Source organism: Juglans regia, chromosome 1, assembly GCF_001411555.2.
Source record: "Juglans regia cultivar Chandler chromosome 1, Walnut 2.0, whole genome shotgun sequence".
In the NCBI taxonomy this organism is placed as follows: Eukaryota; Viridiplantae; Streptophyta; class Magnoliopsida; order Fagales; family Juglandaceae; genus Juglans; species Juglans regia.
In genome coordinates, this window is record NC_049901.1 from 29,461,982 (window position 1) to 29,487,179 (window position 25,198).

The 25,198-nt window shown below is 38.4% G+C and overlaps 1 protein-coding gene across 5 annotated transcripts; it reads right to left on the minus strand.

Annotated features, from left to right (window-relative positions):
• Positions 1 to 4,211: 4,211 nt before the first annotated feature.
• LOC109019225 (persulfide dioxygenase ETHE1 homolog, mitochondrial) lies at positions 4,212 to 24,924 on the minus strand. Of its 5 annotated transcripts, none has more exons than XM_019001497.2 (10): positions 24,551 to 24,924; positions 11,265 to 11,393; positions 11,027 to 11,134; positions 9,808 to 9,942; positions 9,564 to 9,605; positions 9,388 to 9,447; positions 9,250 to 9,303; positions 8,701 to 8,725; positions 8,470 to 8,586; positions 4,212 to 4,405 (listed from the first exon to the last, which is right to left on the minus strand). In XM_019001497.2, exons 1-9 carry the CDS (start codon positions 24,779 to 24,781, stop codon positions 8,480 to 8,482), a joined length of 891 nt encoding a protein of 296 aa, XP_018857042.1. In that variant the 5' UTR covers positions 24,782 to 24,924; the 3' UTR covers positions 4,212 to 4,405; positions 8,470 to 8,479. The 5 variants fall into 5 exon arrangements, with proteins under 5 accessions (XP_018857042.1, XP_018857027.1, XP_018857023.1 ...); XM_019001482.2 differs by lacking the exon at positions 4,212 to 4,405 and adding an exon at positions 4,818 to 5,162; XM_019001478.2 differs by lacking the exon at positions 4,212 to 4,405 and adding an exon at positions 4,818 to 5,171.
• Between the last annotated feature and the right edge of the window lie 274 nt (positions 24,925 to 25,198).

Genomic DNA, 25,198 nt, shown 5'->3' on the forward strand with positions numbered 1-25,198 from the left:
TGAAGGATCAAGGATGGTTCGCCCCACACCAGGGGAGCAGATGATGTGGTAACTGTACCAGGGAGAGCAACAGGCAAGGACAACCTCAATGCAAACGTGGAAGCTCTCTGAGATAACATGGAGGGGCTCAGAGGGCGGTAGGTGTCGTACACAACCCCATACTCCGTTATAGATGTGACATCTGGAGTAGGCCTACAGAAAAAATATTACGGGCCAACAGACCATATCATCTTATCTTAGAAGGTATGGTCCAACGCCACGTAAGAGATCCTTACTAGGGGAAGGATTGCCAGATTGGACACAAGGTGTACGTCATGAATGTGCACCCCTTGTCCTATCAATCATTCAAGTTGTTCAAGTCTAGAGGGCAAATAGACGGTCAAGATCGAATGTCTCTCATTCAAGTATAGCAGGAGTCAGAAGAATGTCAAGACTGTGACTGACATTCCTGTCGTATATAAAGAGCTTTGGACAAGAGTCAACTTCTCACTTCTGAGATTTGTAAGGTGGTTACTTTTTCTTCGGTTTGGAGTCGGCAAGAAAGCAAGAGACTTCTGAACCTACGATGAAAGGATCGATACTAGCACAACCATAGTGTTAGAAATATTTTTCATGTAAATTAGTGTGAGGACCGAGTTGAATCAAGGGAAGAGATCCCCTCTGAAAACTAAAGGTGGGGGAGACAAGGAGGCTGCCAAGTGAGCAAAGTGCAGCTAGTCCAGAAGAAGGGTGAGTGTCACTATGTAGAAAGCATGGTCGACATACTCCATAAGAGGGAAACAGGTTTTGTACACAGAGGCACATACTCCATAAGAGATCTCGCATCTGGAGTGAGCCAGCGAAAAAACAATTATGAACCTCAAACCACATCGTCTAATCTTAGAGTCTTCAGTGACTTCAAAGTTTGCCACAGAACAATCAACACTCGTGCTACTATAATATTCGAAGTACTGTTCAGGTAGGTTAGCTCCTACGACCATATTGAGAATGTGGAATAAATGTTTGTGAGTACATTGTAAGTTCAGGGTTTGCATATTTTGTAACTCATGTCCTTTCATATTCTGTTTCCACAAGTTTTATACATGTAGAGTGATTCTCCGTGATGATCGAAGTAGAACGTTTTCATATTGGCCTCACTTGATAACACAGGCAGAGAGAGTTCCCGATTTGATCATGTGTGGTGTCCTTGCGTATGTTTATTGAGTAGAGTGATTCCCCAAGTTGGATGGGTTGGATTTTGCGAATGAGCTCACACGTTGGTTGGGTAGGCTTAATTTCTGTATTAAATAGTTGGAACGATTTCTTGCTGGTACTTATATGATGAGATATTATAGATTTTATGTGATTTGATAATAGGGTGGTTCCGCCTTAATGATGACTATACATATATGAGATTTGCTGAGAGGGTGATTTCTTGCTATGCATAATACTTTAGATTTATTCTAAAGGTGATATCTTGCCATGACTACGAATATATGTATTTATTATCGGAGGGTGATTCCTCACCATGCATAAATAATATGTTCACAGGTTTTTTTTTTTACATGAAACAATGCAGGCATATTCATTTTCATTGTCTCCCATTAATAGTACTGTCATAAGTTTTAACATACTAGAACTTTTTAGAAGTCTCACTATGGTGGTCCCACATGCTATTTCTTTTACCAAAACCGTAGATCTTGATGTAGATTTATCCCAAGTACAGTTTCTCGATGAAGAAGGACCAGCCTCACTCAAGGTGTAGACACGAAGGCTTGCCTCCGATTGGTAGTTATTTGTATTTGTTAAGATGTGTATTTTAGTTAGGCAACAAAGCATTTGCATTTTTATTTGGGAAGAAGTGACGATGATGTATGGATATTACTATTCAAGGATAAAACTTGTTACTAGTACAAACCTCTAGTACATTTGGTACTAGTCTATGACTAAATCAATCCCTTTACTTATTCCACTGCGATTTATTTAACTTGACATGTGCTTAATTTGAGAATGTGTGCTTAGCCCCACGTAAGATCTGGGGTGTTGCCAATCTGTTGGCACCCCTGGCACCGTGGAACCTCACTAGACTCTTTACTAAAGAATAAGGGCACCACAACTTCGTATCAGAGCTTCATGGCCTTGGATAAATTCAGAATGTCATCTAGGAACAGTACTAGAGTAATCAAATTTGATTCTTAGCATCGTAGGCTTGACATTTTAAGTATGGTTGGCTTGATCTGCGATAAGTAGGTGAAAGTTAAGCTAGAAAGTGATAGACTTGGGTTGTGTAGTAGGATTTTGTCATGGTGCGATAGAGAGTTCAGTGAAACAGATATTGCATGGGTGATCGTGAGGGAGATCAACCTCATGGTGAAGGAGATAGTGAAGTAGCACGAGCTATTAACTGTACCACGAATGTATTACAATAGCAACATGAGTTTTTCCAATGACATGAGCTTCATATGGGTAGAGAGAGTCTCCGTGATGATTGGGGTGGAACAAAATCGTGTTATCCTCACTTGATATATGAGAAGGAGAATACCCTGAGTGTATCACGTGTGGTATCTTCGAGTTGGTTGGTCAGGTAGAAGTTTATAGGTGCAACATGTATATCTTTGTGTGAGAAAACTCTATGTGAGTGTTGAACTATATGGGACAAACGAGTCATCTTGTACATTGGTCTGGTGGGAGTGACTCTCGGATTTTGAATGGTGAAGTTTATTCCCATGTCGCCATTTCAGGCGACGAATGTCTGTGTCACGAATGAACATCTATGTGATGAATGTGATGAGTTTTACGTGCTTCAGAAGAGGGTGACTCGTCACCTCAATGACCTATACATATACATATGTTGAGTTTTGCACAAAGGGTAATTTCTTATAGGGTGATTCCTCAACATGCTTATGTACTAGTATTTTATTGAGAAGGCAATTCCTCGTCATGCTTACGAATACACGTGTTTTGGCTAAGAGGATGATTCCTCGCCATGTACTAACATATGTGTTCACCCATTTTGTTACATAAAAATGTACATTATACAAGCATTGTCTCTCATTAGTGGTTTTATCATAGTTGCCAAACCTACCTATGGTCTTAACAATGGAACCATAAAATTTAATGCAGAGGTAGATTCAAGAGTGATACTCGAGGAGGAAGAGTTGACGTCACTTGAGGAATAGGTGCGGAAGCTTGCTTTTGGTGTGGAATTTGTCTACCCTTTTTGGGGAATTCTACATATTTACTAGTCAAGCGACCAAATGTGTTTGGTCTACCTCATTTTGGGTGTATAAACTAAGTATTTGGATATGCATGTATTTATTGGAGGAAATGGAAAATTGCATAAATTTATATATGGATTAGACTTCTAGTGTTACAATGTTTAGCCTCCTGACTAAACCTCTATTTCTTTCTGTTGTGATTCAATATCCATATCCTTAGACGTGCACTTCCTTGTGAATGTTACACGCCTAACCTGATTAGAACTTTTATCCTTGTTAGGTCTTTCATTGAGGAATGAGGTGCCACAAGAAAGATTTAAGAATGAGTTTGACGAGCGATACTTACTCACCATTATGAAACAACATAAATCAAAGGATTTTACTAATATGGTCCAGGGCAGCATGACGATTGAGTAGTATGCTACTAAGTTCATTGAGTTGGGAAGGTTTGCCCTTCATCTCATCTCTACGGAGAAAATGCACATTAAACGGTTTTAAGATGGACTATAGTCACATATACGAACGCAGGTAGTCTGTCATCAGAGATAGGATTCTCAATGATTAGTTAACGTGGCCTCAATCGTTGAGCGTGAAATTTTACAGTTTAGTGGTTGTTGTGTCAGGTCAAAACATGAGAAAGTCTATGGGAGAACAAAGTAGTTCCGAGTTGCCCTAGAAGTTTGTTACAAGGATAGGGTATTCCCACAAACTAGACCTAGGATCTGTATAGGAGGTAGAGGACTAGTGTGCAATCACTGCCACAGGTCTAATGAGGGATAGTGATGTCAAGCTTCACTCTTGTGCTATAGGTGCAGACATGCAGGATATTATGCCAAGGATTGCCCTTAGGCGATTCAAGGACAAAGGATTCGCCCCATTGGAGGACGGGGAGGCCGCAAGCAGACTATGCAAACAATGGTGTATGCTTAAACACTAGGATGGTGTACGCTTAAGCACTAGGAGAGGTTGACGAGGACGCTCCAGAGATTCAAGAGGCAGGCGTCATCACAGGTATGAAATCCCAACCTTAGTTTAGCTGAATAGTACTTTAAGAGATGTAGTTGTAAGGGTCCACAGATGCATCCCAATCATTCATGTCAAATACATTTGCTAGGATAAACGGCCTTTGGACTAAACTGATACAACAGAGTCTCCGTAGAACTACCCACCAGTGAGGTAATATCTTGCACCAGGATAGCTATGGTTGCCTGCGAGAAATAGACAAAGTCGTTATAAAGGTGGACTTAATAGTGTTTAATTTACTCGGGCTTGATATTATCCTAGGTATGGATTGGTTGTTTTGACATTACGCGAGTATAAATTGTCGACGGTAGATAGTACTATTTCAATTGCCTAGAGAGGAAGGCAAGGTACTTCAGGGCAGTAATTTACACGCAATGCAAGAAATAACAAACGAAAAAGTACTTTGCAAATGGAGATGAGGCTTACCTAGTCCACTTAGTGCTTAAGCCTAGGGGACCTAAGGAAGTACTAGGGATACCAATAGTAGATGAATTTTCACAAGTGTTCGAGCAATTGTCGGGATTACCCCCTATGATGCCCCAACCCCCGCTTGGGATTTGACTAAGATTAAAGTATTGGACATGCATTACAACGGAATATAAGTGATTCAACATAATTATAGTACCATAACGACTAATATCCCAACTTCATATTAACTTAAAAATATACCATACTTGCTAAAGGACTGACAAGTAAGCTATGAATTGTAACATAACATAGTCAAGGAGTATCAACTCCTTATTACAAAAATGTAGCATAACATAGTCTGTAACTAACATAACAAAATCATCAAATAATTTGCTTTATTTTCTCAATGGTAGCCAAAACCATCTCTACAAACATCACAATCAACTCCATTTTCTTGTCTAGATTGGGCTCGTTCTCAATCAATTTCATCCAAGAGACTTTGTTCGACACCATCCTACTCCACTTTATCCGATCCTGCTAAGACTTTTATCATTTCATGGGAGATGGTAGTTGAGACTACCTCGGTGAGATTTTTTGAAATCTCAGCAAGTTAACAACTAATATGCACAAACATAATATAAACATAACAGATAATAAACATGAAATGAATGCATGATCATGCTTTGCAAAAACTGTATTTTTCTCCCATTCAATTTTCTCAACATCTTTCATAAAACATTTATGCAGATTTTCTTACAGAGAACTTATCTTGCTTATTCATTGTGCTTAGTACTCCGTCAATTCATATGGTATCTCTAGAGAAATGTTTATCATTCGTATGGCACCTCATGGTTCCCCATTAGACCGTGTGAATGTACTCGTCGCACCATGTCACAGGTTTTGTCCTAATGTGACTACGTCATTGGAGATACTCAGGTAGTTCGAATTAACCATTATAAGAGTCTTTATAATGTGCACCCACCAATGTTCGAAGCCCATAAATCTTTTGATCACATTCAAAACCCGTTGACTGTTTTTCATCAATTTAGGAGACTTTACTCCATTATTAGTTACCCTAGAGTTGACAAAGAAGTTTCACTAAAATAATCCTCCATCCTAACATTGGGTTGTGATAAAATATTTTCATGTTATGCCTATGCTTCATGGCAAAACATATTTCATGACACATGTTCATATTTCGTAACATGTAATTATGCTTCATGCCAAATGACATATAGGAAAGTTGTAACAGAACATAGGTTTAAATCTTTAGTATGTATAGGCTTGAACTATATGAGCAACAAGTTGGATTTCAATTTAACACACGAAAGCCTATGTGTATCTTGGGAAGGCTAAAAAACACAACACGTGACAGATGTGAAAGAAATCCTGAAGGGCATAACAATCAGAGGGAGCAAAATCTCCCAACAAGCGGAGGACATGCTATAGTTGATGCAATATGTCTAAGACAACAAAAGGAGTTATCTAATAGGCAAGCACAACAACACAAGATCGAATAGACATACAAGACCAGCAGAGGGCAGGAATGAGAGGCTGCTCTTATGAAAGCTTTTTGGTATATCGATACCCTAGTTTTTTCGATACTGAAGGACCAATGAGGTCTAATAAGTGGTTACTAAATCTCGATAGGACATTCAAGATTAGTGATTGTATCGAAGAACAGACAGTGCAGTATGTTGGGTATTTACTGCAAGATAAAGCAGGTATCTGGTGGGATACAAAACGACAACTGCTAATAAGGGAGTTAGGTAACATAATAGCTTTGACCTGGGAAAGATCAAGAAAAAATTTGATAATCGGTTCTTTCCAAAAACGGTTAAACAACAAAAAGTGCAAGAGTTTCCATTATTGGTGCAAGGGAATGCCTATGTTGAGCAGTACGCTACAAAATTTATGGAGCTTGAAAGATTCGCTCCTCATTTGATAGCCATTGAGAAAATTCAAGCTTAGAAGTTTTAAGGAGGTTTGCAACCTCGAATTCGTAGCCATTTGGCTTGTTTAAATATTGAGAATTTTCAAGAATTAGTTAATGTGACTTCCATAGTAGAAGTAGAGCAGAAGAGGCTAATTGCTCAAATAAATCTGGATAGAAAGAGGGCTTCTCCATATGGTGCTAGGGGAAGTAATGATAAGAGAACGATGAAATCAGGAATGGACAAAGGAAAAGGTGTAGCATTAGTTCCATCCTCTCACTATAAAAAATGTGGGAGAAATCATAGTGGCAAATGCAGGTTCATTATGAGGACATGCTGGTCATATGATTAGGAATTTTCCCAAAAATGCACAAGGAGGTGGAGCTACATACAACCCTAGCAATAAGTCGAAGCAGAGACCCCCTATGCAAACTTGGGGATATTTTGTTACGCCAGGAGATGCCACTACAAGTACTCAAGAGGCTAAGGAGGTTCGAATCATTACTATTAATTTTTCTAGATCCTCTGTGTGATTAAAGTTTAGTAATGTTGATTGATTAGTACGTAGTATTTTGACTTATAATCAACATTAGATAATGTCAAGTTGTCAGAGTACACAGCTTTTGCAATGTTTGATTTTGGTGCGTCGTAGTCCTTTGTGTCTACAAGCATTTACACTCATGCAGACATCAGATGCTGCACACATAATCGACCACCACCTCAAACAGCTCATGGAGTTAATTCTCAGCTTTTGGATTATATTTTGGGCCTGATAGCTAAGTTGAGCGAGCAACTTGGCATCTAGATTAGGTTTTATATTGTTTGTAACTATGGAGATGAGGGGACTTGCCATGAATAAGAGAACTTTAAGAAAATAAAGGGCCCTAGGTGTTTACTCTAATCAAATAGGATTGTAGAAGTTTAAACCAAGTGGGAGAGGTCTAATGCAGGCTGAAGAGTTCTAGACGGGCCTGGTTTGAGGGTTTCGGAAGTTCTTGAGCTTTAAGGAATAGGCCTAAATAAAAATCAAATAGGTTTTATATAGATTTACGGGACGATGAGCGCAAAAAAACAATACTCCTTCTAGCCTTAACAAAATTTGGCGTGCGGTCCAAAATTTAAGAAGAGAGAAAAAAAAAAAAAAGAGTTTATCCAACCCTTGTGATGCAGGAGTTGGCTTGCAACAGGCTGTCTTAGAATAAATATTGGGATCATTAAAGCACTTATGACTCAGGGTTCAATAGAGTTTACAATCCAGCTTTTCGATTGAATAGAAATTTCTACTAACATAAAGGTCAGCTTCATGAATTCTGATGCATAGCAGAAAGAATAAAGTCAAAGAACTAAACATCAACCTTACTTAAAAACCTATTAATTTGCAATAAATCACAATTCCCGTTAAAAGGAGATGGATATTATTAGTGAGCCATTCCAGTGTTTGCCATCCACCCCGTTATTTGTCATCATTTATTCATTATCAATCATAAGTTATCAGTCAATCACTTTCCTTTTCATTCCATTTACATTCCTTTTCACTTTATTTCTTCCATCTATTCAATAATATTATAATGACAATCCAATACGCATCATTGCATAGCGGAAGCATCTTCAAGTTACTCTGACACAGGATTCGTAAAAACTAATTGGATAACACTCGAGGGCTAGTAGTATTAGTTATATCCTAAACTGAAAATTCGATATAAAGTTAAAAGTTTGAACCTTTCTTTAAAGGGACAGTTGCTTAAGAGTTTTCCATTATTATTCTTCGTTCTATACATGTTTCCTCTTTTCCTGCTCACTGACTACTCTGCTGCTTATTGTTATTAGGTGATAAATCTCTGTAGCTATTCAATATGTAATTGGTTTAAACAACAGAAGTCAACCCTGATTCCACTCCCATAGCATACCTGTCTGTATTTAGTTTGATGTTGCTTCAACAGGCTTTGCAGAGACATCTTGCAACCCACACACCATATTTGCAGGGACAGCGATGTCTATCATTTTCGGGTATGGGAGTTTAAGATCTGTAAAAAAAAATTGTTAAAATTAAATAAACCTTTAAATGGCTAAGTGTAAAATATAAGATCGGTCTTCAATAGCAAAATTGTTCTTATCACAATTGATCATGTAAGACTTACTTTCCATAATATTCTTAAATGCTTCCTGCAAAGAGTTCACAGGTTGAAACAATTAAAGACATGGGGGAGAATATTGACAAAGAGAAAGCAAAGTAAAAGGATAGGAGTATTTGAGAAAAAAAAATTATCAGATATTACAGAACAGGAACTACTTTGCTAAGTCAGCCAATCATCTTCAAATTCAGAATAATCTTCTTTCTCATTACTTTGTATCAAATTTAAGAAGAATGCAAATCCAATAATTTGTAAGGGATTTAATGCAGACTTTGGTTGGGATCAAATGGCAGTTACACCATAGGATAACACCGAAGTCTACTTGGTTTTCAAACAAGTCAAATGTCAAGTTAATAAAAATTAATTATTGATATATGAGGAAGCGCACTGGTTAAACAAAATGGTAAGATCTATTAATAAAAAGTGATGACCAAGGGCTTCACATTAATCAAAAGAATAATGGAAAAAGAAAGAAAACTATTTGGTAAGCATCATATTGGAGTGGTTACATTGTCCTAATCATAAAATCAAATCTAGGAAAAACAAAAGAATCACCTCCTCTTTTGTAAGCCTAGGATTATAAAGCATCTCCTCCTCCACAGTGCTAACCTGGATGTCAGGAGAAGGCATGGCATAATCAGCTGTTTTCAATAAATTACAGTCTAGAAATAAGAGGCTGCAGATGGTTCATACGGTAAACCCTTTGTAATCATGGGCGGGAAAGAGCAGTGTATCCTTGGGCAATGTGAAAATCTGGGTCCACAAGAAAAAGATAATAAGTCTGCAAATAGTGTTCTGAAGGTCAAAATAGACACGCATTCCTTCCCATACAAAACATAGCATGCTATTTCTTCATCTCATATCCTTACCTGTGAATGCACTGACTTATAGAGTTGAAGCGAACTACCACCCTGTACATAAATTAATGAGATAAATGCTACTTGATATTTCCCTCAAAATGACATATGAGAATGAGTGCGCAGTTTCTTCAAAAGCAAGCTTTGACTTTTCTAAAATGAATTTCTTTCTTTATTCTTTTAATCATGCTAAAATAGCTTTATTAAAAATAAAAAAAGTAATACACTAAGATTTCAGATATTTAAGACACTAAACCTGAAAATCAGTTCTCCCACATCCACGTATCAGTAAGGCATCCCCAGTGAAAGCCATTCTCGGTTGAGGTTGATCAGGACCATCTCCTGTAACATAAGTAACACATCCTAATGTATGGCCAGGAGTAGCACGAACCTGCAAAATGATTCAAAAATAATTCATATGTCATATACTTATTGCTACAACTTAAAAGAAAAAATCACATCGCCATTATACACTATATAATGCTAATTTAGTCGCCACCTTTTTCTTGGTCGATATTTTATTCAGTATCTAGATTGCTGCAAACAGAATTGAGTTACCATATAAAACAATCAGCAATACCTAGAAATAAAAAAAAAAATACCAATTGGAAAGTTATAGGTATGCTTGATTATGAGAAATTTTAAGAATGAGAATTATATTGAAATTACTGTTTATTGGGTTTTTTTGAAAGTAGATAGGAAATTTTTAATAAATTTTGGTTTTTTTTTTTAGATATGTTTTGTATTGGGCTTGTAAAAGTTGGATAGATAGAGATGAAAAGTTGTTAATAAAATATTTTATGGTAGATTTGGTTTTGGATTTTGTAAAAGTTTCGATTTTTATGTTTTTTTAATTTTTCACTAAAACCTAGGTAAATGATTAGATGAAAAGTTGAAATAAAATTTTTTTTGAGATTGAAAGATGTTTGGATTGAAGTTGAAAAAACATTTGAAACAGTATGAGAAATTGTTGAAAGAGCTGTCACTTGTAGGCATGATGTGTCAACACACCACTCGTTGTGGAACTCATTATAGTTATAAAAAAGTTGAAACATCAGTATCTTTTTACCATTGTGGGACCCACTTCAACGTTCTATTGGGTGTGTCAAAAAACAGACTTGAAAATAGATTTTTTCTTTTTGATAAAAAAAAAAATGTTAATTAAACATGGCCTATGTATCTACTATAATCAGCTACACACTACATACCAGCGGCCATATGTTTGCATAGAAATTAATGCTTCAGTATTTTAAAGCTAATCCTGGGCTCAGTAAGTGTATCAAAATCATGGATTATAAATTTCCAGTCAACCTCTAATTATTCTGCAGATTTCATTAGTTTCACAAGAAAGGGGAAAAACAATAGTCAATTAACATATATGCATCTAGGAAGCTATTCCCCAGTAAATAACTCACAAAGAATTTCCATAATCATGTACATGAAAAATCTATAAATCACGCGCAATTGTATCCTACCTCCAAAAATAGATCACCAAAACAGATTTTATCACCAGCTTCGATCAGAAGATCAGCCTGCGAGTTGCTCGCTTTTGAAATGATAGATTTAACTCCAGGAATCTTGTTCTACAAGTAAAAACCATGCATGAAGATCAACAGATCAAAGGATAAAAACTCTCACCAGAGGGCAAGTTTTATAGAAAGGGAATCAAGTTTTATATAAGGCAAGTTTAGCAATATGGAAGTAATTCCACACCTTAATAAGACCACTACCAGTTACATGGTCAGCATGGACATGGGTGTTCATAGCATAAATCAGTTTCAGTCCAAGCTCTTTTACAAGGGAGAGGTCTCTCTCCACCATCTTATCAACTGGGTCAATCAACTGCAAAAATTTGAACAAAAAAGATAAATAAACTTGATAAAAAACAAAGAGAAACAGCAATGAAACTAGTCAACATAAACATTCAATTAGATGCCAACGAAGGCATTGCATAAATCAGGATGCCAGTCAGCAGAATCATCAGAAGAAGAAAATTACATGCTCAGCTCATAAATGTTTCCCATTAGCACAAGCAAACGATTATATTGAGTAAAGTAGAAAAGTCCAAACTAGTTACTTTATGCCTGCTTAGTCCCTAATGCACCCTAAAGGGTGTCAATCAACGACTCTATCCAGTTTCTTAGATATTTTTTCCCAAAATTTCTCTGGTGCTAATTCAAATATTTTGTCTATAAGAATGGATAGCTATAGTTATTTCTGCAAAACCTTTTTTCTAGTAATCATTACATTAGATTAAAAGGCAGATATGGAAGGAGTCCAAGGGCAGGTGGGCTGCACCGAAAAAACGCCCCACTATAATAATTACAGTGCAAAGAAATAAAAACAAGAAAAGGACAATGGAGCCAAATAATGTGTCTGGACCCATCTTTGTCAGTCGACTCGAGGGAACTTCCGCAAAGGTCGATTTTTTATCCAATCCAATAAAGAATTGTGGCACTGCATCTGGAAGCCGCAGTGGTGATATTGGCCTGAACACGACTGCTTAACCACTTTTGACAATACCAGTTCTCTATAGACTATCAATTAAATTTGATTACAAATAAAAGATGATTACCTGTTTATTTGACCATGCATCACAATTTTAAAACATTAATGCCTTTATATGCAAATTCTTTTCATTTTGGCTGCTTATTCACGAAATTCATCATTGCTTAAGATTAAGAAAATGACTTGGCAGCATATTGTTCAAAGTCTCACTGCAATTGGTAAAAACACAACTCACCATCTGTCTGGAAAAAAAATAAAGGCCTGCCATAAAGCTGTGATTGGACAAGGACACAGGTTCAAGAGGAAAAGTGTGACAGCTGACAAAGAGAGGGAAAAGGATAAGGGGCAACTGGACAACTAAAACAGAAAAGGAGGGCTACCACAGCAAGGGGAGACTTCATTTTCAGACTTGGGCAATTCATCCTCACCCTCTCCTTCTTCCCTCTTCTACATCCATAACACTAATATCAGAGAGCTTATAGAGGACATGAGAACTTGTATAAAACATTATTGGTATCGACCCCGTGGTGTAACGCCCTCAACCCCCCCGCTTGGGATTTAACGGAGATCGAGACGTTGGGACAAGCAACACTGGTTACATACCCCCATCATACATAGTCAATATGTGTGCACATAGCATGCTTCTAGCAATATGAGTAAATCACAGCAGAAAAAGTAATGTTAACTACTTGTACCAGAATTAAATCAATCCCAAGCATACATAAATTGATAACATACCATAACTAAAACTACATCCAACGGTTCAATACATAAAAAGAAAACATAACATATTGTCTTCCACATAATATATCCCAAAGTCACTACACAAAACATAACATAACACCTTCTCCTTAAAGTAGTCTCAACCATAGTTATCCACATTTTTTTTTTTTAAAGAGCCGAGATCACATGTATAAGAGTGACCCCTTCCCATATTTATTAAAAATATCTCACTTATGGCGGAAGAATACCATAAACAATTCATCTAAGAAACAAACATCCCAAAAAAATTTCCAACTCACTCACCAAAAAATCATCTACGTCTAATAAAAGGAATGCCAAGTTTATCCATACGAATAAAACCCCTGATAGGACCTTCTATGGACATAACATCTTCAAACTGCAAATTAATACCTTGTGCTCCTTGTTTAGCTAAAAAATCAGCTACCATATTAGCTTCTCTGAATATATGGCAGAAACGAACATTTAACTCCCCAACAATAGCTAAAATTTCCTCCCAAAAATCTCAAAAAAACCAATATTTACAAACCCCCAAAGCCAACCAACCAACTATTACCGTGGAATCAGATTCTACCAAAATGTCTTTCAAACCCAAATGCTTACAAAGCCGAAGCCCATCGAGCAATGCTCTACATTCTGCGATGGTGTTAGTAGCATGCCCATATGAATGAGCAAAACCTGCTACTACACCTTGAGAATTTCAAATCACCCCACCTCCACCTGATTCTCCCGGGTTACCACAAGATCCACCATCAACATTCAATTTAACTCTACCTCTCATCGGCGGACGCCAAGTAATCCTTTTTAGCTTCTTAGAAGCAACCGGAATAATTGGGCAGGATAAAGTTTCCATGATCACCCTCTCATGGGGGCTGGTGGATCGAAACTCCTTCATTTTCCTCGAGAGATCTCTAATTAAAATTTTAATAGACCGAATAATACCATCCAGATTAAAAACCATACCTTCCATTCTTGCCGCACATCGTGCTCTCCATAACGCCCATGAAATAGCAATCGGAAGCAACCCCCGAAGCCAGCCCATCTGCGTGGACATAGAAGCATGTTGCCACCAAAAACTTATCATTCCCTCCCAATTTCGAATTCGAGGAACTCTCATTCGGCAAGCATCCGCAAAAAAAATTCAGATTTTTTGAGCTCCTACACCCCCACATAAAATATGATTCAAAGACTCCAATTGAGGTTGAATACAGCACTCACACTTAGATGCAATCGAAATGCCTAACTGCTGAATAATGTTATCTACTGGAATGGCCTTCCACTTAGCTCGCCACACAAAAAAAGACCACTTCTTTGGCAACTTCCACACGCACCTGTCCAACCCTTGACGTAAAGTTATGCCCGCATCGCAAACCAGCTGCACTACATGTTCCGGAATTAATTCTCGCAACACATGCAAATTCGGTCCTATACACGTGAATACTTCCGCCACCTGCAAATTCAAATTACCAACAACGGAAAGATAAGTAATTAATGGTCTGTCCCCTACCCAATTGTCCATCCAGAAATTCACATGACCCTCCCGAAGATCCACCGTGAGTTATTTAACACTTGAGGCATGAGCTCCATTATTCCTTTCCAAAAATGAGACCCTTTGTTAAGATACATAACTGAGTAGATATGAGAATTTCCAACATACTTGGTGTTGAAAAATTGCGACATCGACTTCTCATTAATTAACTTCCAAGCAAATTTCATAAGCAAAGAAGCTTTAACATCACGCAAATCCCGAATACCCAGCCCCCCCTCATCCACCGGCATACAAATTTTACTCCAAGAAATCCATTTTCTCTTTTTATGTTCCTCTGATGAACCCCATAAAAAATTTGAGAAAATCTTCTTAATCCTCGAGATTACACCTTTTGGCAAATTTAAAACCGAAAGCATGTGTATAGGCATACCATTCAAAACATGTTTGATAAGAACAATGTTACCTCCAAATGAGAGAATCTTACTCTTCCATCCCGCTAACTTCTTTTGAATTTTTATCAACAACGGATCAAAAGTCCGAATAGTCATTCTTCCCACAATTAACGGAACACCCAAATACATACACAACCAACTACCAACCTTAAAACCCGATATGCTCAACAGCTCATTTTTCTGGCCAGCCGCAATAGAGGTTGAAAAATACATTGATGACTTACTCGGATTAATCAATTGGCTAGACATCCCTTCATACCTTCGCAAAACTCCCATAAGATTTCGAATAGAGGACTTATCCCCATTAACAAAAATCAGAATGTCATCCGCATATAAAAGATGAGAAATCAAAGTTCTTCTACCAAGATAAAAAGGCTTAATACGACCCCGACTAAATTCTTTATGAAGCATCCGATAGAGAATCTCCTATGTCAAAATAAATAAATAAGGAGATAGTGGATCCCCTTGACGTAATCCTCGAGACGGCTTAAAAAATCCTTTGGCACAACCATTCAGCATCACCGAATAAAAAGGGGAGGAAACAACATTAAATACAATATTGAGCCACTTTTCAGAAAAACTCAAGCGTCGAATAATCTCTAAAAGAAAATTCCAATTCACCCTATCATACGCTTTGGCCATATCAATTTTTACCAAAACATTACCCCCCTTACCTTCCTGTTAATACCTTGAACCAATTCTTGAGCCAATGAAATATTTTCAAAAATGCTTCTCCCTGGAATGATTGCTGCTTGCTCAGGAGAGATTATTCTGTCCAGTATCGGTGCAAGTCGAAAGACCATAATCTTTGTCATGATTTTATAAACAACCGAGCACAGGCTTATTGGACGAAACTGACCAAATCCCAGAGGCTCATCAACCTTTGGGATGAGGACTAAATTTGTAGCTCCAAAGAAAGTAGAAAGCGGATGTCCTGCAAAAAAATCCTTAGCCATCTCCAACAATTCCTCTTTCACAATGTCACAAACCAACATAAAAAAACCTGCCGAGAAATCGTCCGGACCAGGGCTATTGTCAGCCGAGATAGACCACAAAGACCTCTTAACTTCCTCCAACGTTGGTGCAGCACAAAGGGCCTCGTTATCTTCTATGTTAACTATCGGCTGAATTAGCTCTAACTCTTCCACACTGCTGTCAATCGAGGATCCCGACAATAAATTTTGGAAAAAAACAATTGCCTCTGCATGCACCGCATCCCCTGTTTCCAACATCCGTCTATCATCAAGCCTCATTTTAACAATACGTTTAATCTGTTTCTTAGGCCGCATGGAAGCATGAAAAAATCCTGTGTTTGCATCCCTTCCGCCAACCACTCAATACGGGACTTTTGGCAAGCCATCACTTCCTCTCTATGAACCCACTGTAAATGCGTCTGCTTACACTGCAACCATTCGTTCTCAACCTGAGCCGAGTAAGAATTAGATAGCAGACCTTCCAACTCTGACATACGATCCTCTAAAATTTTCAACTCCACCTCCACCCGACCGAAGTCCTCCCTATTCCACTTCCTTAAAACATGCTTAAGCCTTTTCAGTCTCGTACTGATACGAACCATGGCACATCCTTCTATTCTCTCAACCCACACCTTCTGTACTAACGGAAGGAAACTCTCATGGGAGCCCCACATACGAAGAAACTTAAAAGGCCGTAAAATGTACACCCTTTCTTTATTTAGCTTCACCAACAATGGCGCATGGTCCGAAGTATTCCTTGGCAGATACGAAACCGTAACATTGGCAAAATAATTCGAGAAAGCCAAATTAACCAAAATTCGATCCAATCGAGCCCAAATTCTTTTATACCCTCGCCTACCATTACACCACGACAATCGATTACCTTCACAAGGCAAATCCACCAACGTGCACTCATGTATACAATCATTAAACTCCCTTTTTGCCTGAGTGGCCTGTAGAAGACCACCCACCTTTTCACTATCATCTCGAATAATATTAAAGTCCCCCCCAATGAACCACGGAAGTCCACACGGGTTTTGAGCCTTAAGAAACCCCCATAACTCCAATCTTTTAATTCGAAAACAACTAGCATAATCAAAGGTTGCAACTACTTGGCAATTCTCATAAACATACCAACCACTAATAAACTTGAACTCAATCTCGGCAGACCAAAAAATCCAAATTTTTCCACCCACCTCAACATTATTCAAATAAAAAGGTAACTTCATCCAACGTGCCCATTTACTGCACTTATTAGAATGTAAGAAAGGTTCTAAAGTGGCCACGACAAAAGGCCGACTTTTATTCAAAATACGCCGAAGTCTACTCTTCGAAGAAAGAATTCCCCTAATATTCCATGTAAGAATCTGCATCAACAAAAATTAAATAAATTTTTTGGAGCGAGTACGACACTCCAATACCACAATCGACTTTTCCTTTCGAATACCTTTTACTTTTTTTAGCGGAACATGCATGTCGGGATCCGATTTGAAAGATTTTGCCGCTAACTCTTTCAAATCCTTCTCAAATTTGCCCTCAGACCCAGCCTGGTACCCAACCTCCACGTCAATCAAATCTTCCCCATCCAGAAACTCCTTTTCACCCAGCTCCCCTTACTCAAACTCCAAAGCCTCATCCACTAGTCGAAGATTACTTATGGGTTCTAAAATTTGTATAACTTCCTGAACTTCCTCCTCAGAATCCTCCTCTGTAATCTCAAACCAATTTTTCTGTTGCTTTTCCAGCGTCCCCTGCACTCTATCATGCTCCTCTACTACATTTCCACTCACAGCACCAACAGGAGCCTTAAACTCCCCTTCCTCTAAAACTAACGTCTTTGACGAATCCTCATTCAATTCATCAAATACGTTTCCATCCGTTGATACATACCATACACCCGAGTCCCCTCCATTATTCCTCTCCCTTCGCTCCAGTATGGATTCAAGAATAACTTCACATCTAGATTTTGAAGTTTGTCCCACCACCTTGTTCGATACGTTCCTATTTCCCACTACCTTCCACCTATTTTTTGCAACCTTCTTTTTTTCGTCCCCCTTCACTAACCCGTTAGACATTATTTCCTTCCCCTCCGCATGAAATACACGCTTGGAACATCGACTTTCAACATGTCCCTGTCGCCTGCATAAGACACAATACGCTGGGCTGGATTCAAAAATGACCTCCTGAAAATGACTTGTCGCAAGACCCGGGGGTCCCAACCAAAAAGATTTACGTAGAGGCTATGATACATCGACTTCAACACAAATTCTTGCAGCCTCTGGCCGAGTTACACACGCAGTAGCGTTATCCCTCTTAAGAAATCTCCTTATAACATTGCCCATACTCTGTAACATTGGTTCTTGAAAATAATTAGGGGGCAAACCCGATAAAGCAATCCAAGTAGGAACCCATAGGGAATCCTCATCTTCAACAAAATCCGTAGTCCAATGAAAAACCCAAAACGGGCTTCCCTGTATCTCGGAATTCCCTCTCGCCATCACACTAATAAAATCTTCCTCTTGGGACATCCGAACCAACACATTCTGTGGGTTCCGCAATTGCCCAATTACCGACATCGATTTCAAACCCCACCGATTCTTGATAAACGCCCGAATATTATCTAGAGAAGGTCGTAAACGAAGGAATTTCAACACCACCAAAAACCGAAAAGGCTCTGCAGATTGCTGAATCTCCGCTTTCGAAATCATGAAAAACATAGTTCCCTCCTAAAACCGAGGTTCCCGTAGGGGTAGAGACACCTCAGGTAGAAGCTGAGGCTTCGCAGTCACCATATCCACAAATGAAACACCCACGCCATACGCACGTTCTGTGCGCTGTTACACTAGAAACGTCCTCCCCTAGATAGTGGTTCCTTCAACCTCCAGCCTGCCTTAGGAGGCAGGGCGGCTGCACCAGCCAGAAGGAAAACCTTAATCGCCTCCAAAGTCGAGAGAAAAAGAACCCTACGCCACGTCACCAGCTGCTCCTCATATGTCCATCAACCATAGTTATCCACATAATAACATTGTCTTGAAATTACAAACAGTACTCATAAATATAACAAGAGATAAGCCTTCTCCAATATAAGTCCAACATAGCTGCATCCATCACTAGTCCACCTCGTCCAATCCTGTCTATTCCTCCTCGGGATTTTGTTCTGCAAACATTGTAACATCTTCTATGGTTCCGAGAAACGAGACCATAGTGGGACTACCACGGTGATATTTTTCAAAATCTCAATAAGTTATACCTAGAACTAAGCACAAAGATAACATGATATGACAGGTATAAACATGTGAATAATGCATGAACATGAGACTTGCTTTTCATAAAAAAAAATACTTTTCCATCCAAATTCCTAAATATCTTTTCATAACATCCACTTTTAGTCTTGATTACCATATCCCATAGCTCCCTATAAGCTGTGTGTGCGCCTGGATATCTTCACCACACAACAAGTAACGCCCGTCAATGTGACTTTGTCTCAAGAATACTCAAAGCTTCACGTAAATGTCCTTCACGTTGAGCCCTCTCTAGCCCCCACCAGTGAGAAGGCACATACCCTCACTCCCAGACCGTTACTATCTCATTTGAGGTCGTTGATTGTTCTTCATCAATCCAGGAGAATCCACTCTATATTTAAGCATTCCAAAGTGGATGGTGAAGTTCCACTAGGATAATCCCTCATCCCAACTTGGGGTCGAGACTTATTCTTCAGAAAGGTTTTCTATGCATAAACTTGTGCTTTACGCCATGTAACCATGCTTCATGAAGGATGACAAATATTCATATGCTTTGACATATAACATTTCATGAATAGAATAGATGAAGTAAACCTTTCATGTGATTGCATTTACCACCATATCATAAGTCACATTACTGATGAGTAAGTTAGAGTTTAACTTACTAACTATTGTTGGTGCATTTCGCATTCACGTTTCTGCGAACTCGTAATTTAGAGTTATAACTAAGCTTAAGTTTTTTTTATTAAAAACTAAAAATAACCTTTCTAATATCCTTAAAGCCTTTTTGCTGAATGATCCTTAAACTTTTACTATTTACACAATAACCCCTATACTTCCCACTATTTGTAATTTGACCCCAACTTTACCCATTTCCATAAACTCCATTCTTTTCTTGCTAAGTATATGCTTTCATAAACATTATTCTCATGTACTATTTGCATAACCATCAACATTAACTCGTTACAAGATTAAAATAGAACCTAAGGAGACGTTTGGATTCGAAGATGATTTGAGATGATTTGAGATGAACTGAGATGAGTTGAGATGGATTGTGAATAGTAATGAGATGAGTTGTAAATAATAGTGAGATTTGTGAGTTAAAGTTGCTGAATAATAATGAATAGTAGTGAGATGAGTTGAAATGAGTAAAGATGAGTTGAGATAACTTGCGAATCCAAACGTCTCCTAAATCTATCATTCTCTTGTAAACTCACCACTCAAAAATCATTAAACACAAATGTACACCTACTCTATTCATTTATCACTTGAGCCCAACATAAATCCATCACAACCATTGTTCATGCATAACACACCTAACATACTCAAATCTGTCCAATTCTTGAACCTCATGGTCCTCATGTAAATTCCAATCCATAAATCATTGTGATTAAGCAAAAACTAACCAACCCTTCAACTAAATTAGTATACACACATACCTTCAATCCATCATCCATTTAAACTCAATATATGATTTCATATAACATAGCTTCACAATTTCAATCCATGAAGTCCAACACCACACCATCAATATATAAAATCTGTCCATACCACAAACACAATCACAAAGCTTTATAAGCTTCACTCATGGCTCCATAACATCCCAACCATATAGTCATATAAACTGTCCATTCATTCATATTACATTCAATATGCATATACAAATCTGTCAAATGCATACAACCAACCCAAAGAACTCATACTCAATTCATCCATCATTCAAGTTCAACATAAATCCACCACACAACCATACAGTCCCACAAACATACATTCAAGATACATTAAATCTGTCTACCATCTTTAACCAACCAAAAATATTATACCATACTCATTTATCACCTAAGATCAGCATACAACCCACTCGTAGCACCCACTCTATTTACAAACTTCATCCACACACAATATACTTAATACATACAGTTCTGTCAAACCAACCTTCACAAACACTTTACTCAAAGCATAAGCCCCTTGACAAAGCATACTCATGATTTCATAAGTTCAAACCATGATATTCCTCTGCCTTAACACTCAAAACACAACACCATTCAATCACATAAACATAATATTCCTTGAGATAAAGGGATAGGAGTTTATACCACAAATTGAGGGGTTGCAGTGTTCACGGTTAGATCGATGTAAATACCGTGCAGTGCATGAGTTAGTTGTGTAAGCCTGCTCTGTTTCTCTATGCTTAGAGGAGGGCTAAGTAGTGGCGCATGGAGGAGGGTTTTGGTGGTGGGGAGGAGGCTTGCTAGAGAGAAAGCAAGGGAGGCGCTAGGTTGAACGTGAAGGGGTTGTCGATTTGGAGTTGCAAGTAATTTGGCTAAGCATGAAGTGAAGGGGGTGAGAAGGGGCTGGACAGTGCTAGGTGCAGAGGCTCATGATTGTTCAGTGGTGGTTGAGGTGCGATGAGCTGGGCTTCCGTGTCTCATTTCAACAGAATGGCTAAGGTTGGGGCTATTGGCTACATGCGACCAAGGATGGCTAGGTTGTGGTGCTGGGCTGTGGCGCGGCATCAACTTGAGTTGGGAGCACGACAGTGGACTATGAGTTCTAGTGGCTTGCCCAGGGAGATGGGAAACCGAGAATCACGACTGGAGGGGGTTCAGGGTGGCTCCACAGATTCCAAGCTGGGCATTGGAGGAAGGACCACGGTGGTCTCAATTTCTATTGATTTGGTTTCACTGGTAATGAGAGAGATCTAGTTTTGTTGGCGTGCACAAGACGGCATGACCTTAAACTGCCGTAAGCAATAGCGTTGGTCTTCGTCGGTGCAGAGATGGCGTGAGGCAGGGGCCTCTATCGACGTGCATTGGTTTTAAGGATTGGGGGTGGTGGTGCAAAGCGGTGTGGGGTGAACGTGAGGTGGCTCACAGTTCTTTCTGCGAAAGCTGGAGGCTTTTGGTGATGGCTTGGGGAATGAGTTGCGACTGGTCATCGACAACAGTCTTGGACGTGGGGCAGTGCTGCTGCCTTGAGCTTCGATAGTCTATGGATGAAGGAGATGGTGGGGTTGGAAGCTTGAGGAGCCGCTGCCGGTTCTTCACAGTGGCTGGTGGCTGGCGGCTGGCGACTGGCAGCAAGGTCGTGAGGTGGAGGGGTGAGCGAGGGAAACCAATAGTATGCTTAGGGAATGAGATGAGATGAGATAAGAATTTTCTGAATAGTGGTAAGATGGTTTCTGAATAGTAGTAAAACGATTTGAGTGAAGTATTTATTGGGTTTTGGGAAATAATAGAGAAAAAGTCGAACAAAAAATATTATAAAGTTAAAATATTGTTAAAATATAACTTTTCAAATTTTATTTTTGTTATAAAATTTTAAAAAATTAAATTATTTTTTATTTTTTGTTTGGAAATTTGAAAAAGTTGTGATGATTAGTTTGAAAGTGTTTATATTTGAATGATGTTTGAGAAAGAAATGAGATGTTATGAGATGAGATGGAATGAGATTTGTTTCCAAGCATCCCGCAAGGGTGCGGAGGCACAAGAAGAATAGGGAGAGAGAGAGAGAGAGAGAGAGCTTACATTACATGTGTCTTGCAGTGGCTGTTGGTCATAATGGTTGAGTTGGGCTTCCGATGGGCAATACCATTGTGGTTGAGGAGAATGTGAGGAAGACGAAGAAGGAGAGAGAGAGAGAGAGAGGGTCTGCAACCGAGATAGGAAGAGAGAGCTTGTGAGTGTGTTAATCGATTGCTAAGTGTGTGGTCTGAAATCAAATTAAGGAGATAGGGTTGGAGAGGAAGGGAAATGGGCTAAATGCAAAAAAATACAACCTTTTATTCTTGATACAAAAATAATATTTTTCATCTTAAAAGAAAATGATGAACTTTAAAAAACATTTACATAAAGTGAACTCGTAAGACTATTATTTTTGGGTCTCCAAAATTAAGAGGCTAAATCCAAAATTTATGTTTGGTCCAATAACACTAAAAATACCACATTTAAATACATTTGGTCCTTTAAAATACTTGGAAAATTTTAAAACACTTGGCTCTATATAAAAATCATCCGCTAAATTTAAAGCAAGAATTCGAGATTTAAAATGTTTAGGCTAGGCTCGTGACCAATTTGTCAAGAATTCAGAGCGGTTGGTCACACATGGTATTAGAGGTTTTGGAGCTCATTTGTGAATAGTTTGAGGAGAAGTGTAAGGGAATGGCTACTTCAAGGGAGCCAGAACTCTAGATTTTTCATACGAGATGAAATATTAAGTAGAAATTCCTTGATGATCTTATAGCAAAACATAGGGTTCCTTGTATAGATAACCGAAAAACCAAACATGGAAATTATTTGCCTTGATAAATTATTTGACTTGGCCTCCTACTTTTGCCATGCATGGAAATTAACTAGGAGAGAAAATCTCATTCCTTAGATTAAGCTAAGTAAAATATTGCTACAATTAAAATATCTCATTAGTGTTATATAATTTTATACCTAATTAGGATCATAACAAATTATTCATAATGGATTTCACCTCCCCAAGACCCATGGACATACACCTTAATGCCAAACCATGTAGACATGTGTCTCCTCTTCTTATCTATTTTTTGCATGGATGTGCACCACGTGCACAATCATCTTCGTCACCTCCGTGTGAGATGCGATCAACTATTGGACCCCAGTTGCCAAAAAAATGCGTCAACACCATCTACATGTGAGATACCTGACATGATAAGGATAAGAGTAGGTGGTGTATGAGATCCTAGATTGTTTGGGAAAGAGAAATTCTTGCTCTTTATAAGAGGTTCCAATAGAACTCTAATTGTATTTGGGCCTTCCATTAGGGCGTTACAAATGGTATCAGAAGATATCCCAACCAGAAATGTAGAACTCGAGCTATGCCAATTGTGATACCCCATATGATAAGAATATGGGTAGGTGGTGTATTGGATCCCACATTACTTGAAAATAAGAAATTATTGCTCTTTATAAGAGGTTCCAATTAGGCTCCAATTGTATCATCGACTAGTCTTTTTGGAGTATAGGCCATGTGATTTGGACTTTCCATTGGGGCGTTACAACATGACTACACTCCAAACACAGCACCCTTTTCGATGGATTATCATCAAAACTAATATATCTAATTAATATATATATCATTTGTAGTGAAAAAAGAAAAACTACAGTCGCCATAGTATACCCACATTAGAAAGACTAAGAAAACAAAACAAACTGTGCTTTCAAGCGATTTATTCTTGTACACCAAACGTAATAATACATCTTATTTAAAGTAGAGCAATAAATTTTATGATGACTTTGTAATAATCCTTCTTCTACAATTACAAATCAAATCAATATCACGTTTAAATATAGGTTTGAGAGTGATCGAATTGCTTTAGTATAAATTTCCGTTTACGTTTTTAGTTTCACGAATTGCCTTTTGCTTTAAATTTTATAATGATAAACAGGAATAAAAGAAAAATGAAGATAGAGGAAAGGAGAAAAGAAAACCCCCCTTTTTTGGTTGCTGAAAAATCTAAGACCAAGACTATTAGCATTTTCCTCTAGTTTACTACATTTTCTCAGCGACCAAATAACACGAAAAATATTTGAAAATTTAGAATAAGAACAAAAATAAAAATACAAACCAGAGCGGGCTTGTCAGGATGAGACCGGTCGGCAAGCAAGTACGTGTAGGTTGAGGACTCCTTCTCGAAGAGCTGGCGAAACAAGAGATTGTTGGAGCGGGGATGAGAAGACGACCGCGTCGTGTACGACGCGGCCATGGTTTGGGGCCTGAGCTTAGTATGACGGGTGGGGCAATTGAAGAGAGTGGTAGGGCGAGGGAGAGTGATCCGAAGGAGACTGAGCCGAAGCATTTATCGCTACCTTTTTTCGGTTTGCAGAATGCTCCACTGCTATGGCGGGGGGATCGAATCGATTGAAGTGGGAACTTTGATATCTTCTCATTATCATAATTGGTGATTCTTTTTCGTGGCAGTATGTGGCCGGCATAACGGGGATGGAACCTTGGTTAGTGCGCCACAGCAATTTTTATGCCATTATCTATCTGTCCCTATGCCATTCTTGTTTTAAAATCAGTTTCTGATTTGCCTAAACACGTCACGTACGGATAGAATTCAATGATTCATACATCACATACGTAGAATGCTTTATGAAAATGCTGCATCCACTTTTTTTTTTTTTTTTAAAGCAAGTAATACTCAATGAATTTATAATTTTTTTAAATATTTAAAGAGATTTAAAAAATATATAAAATAAAAAATTACAGTAAA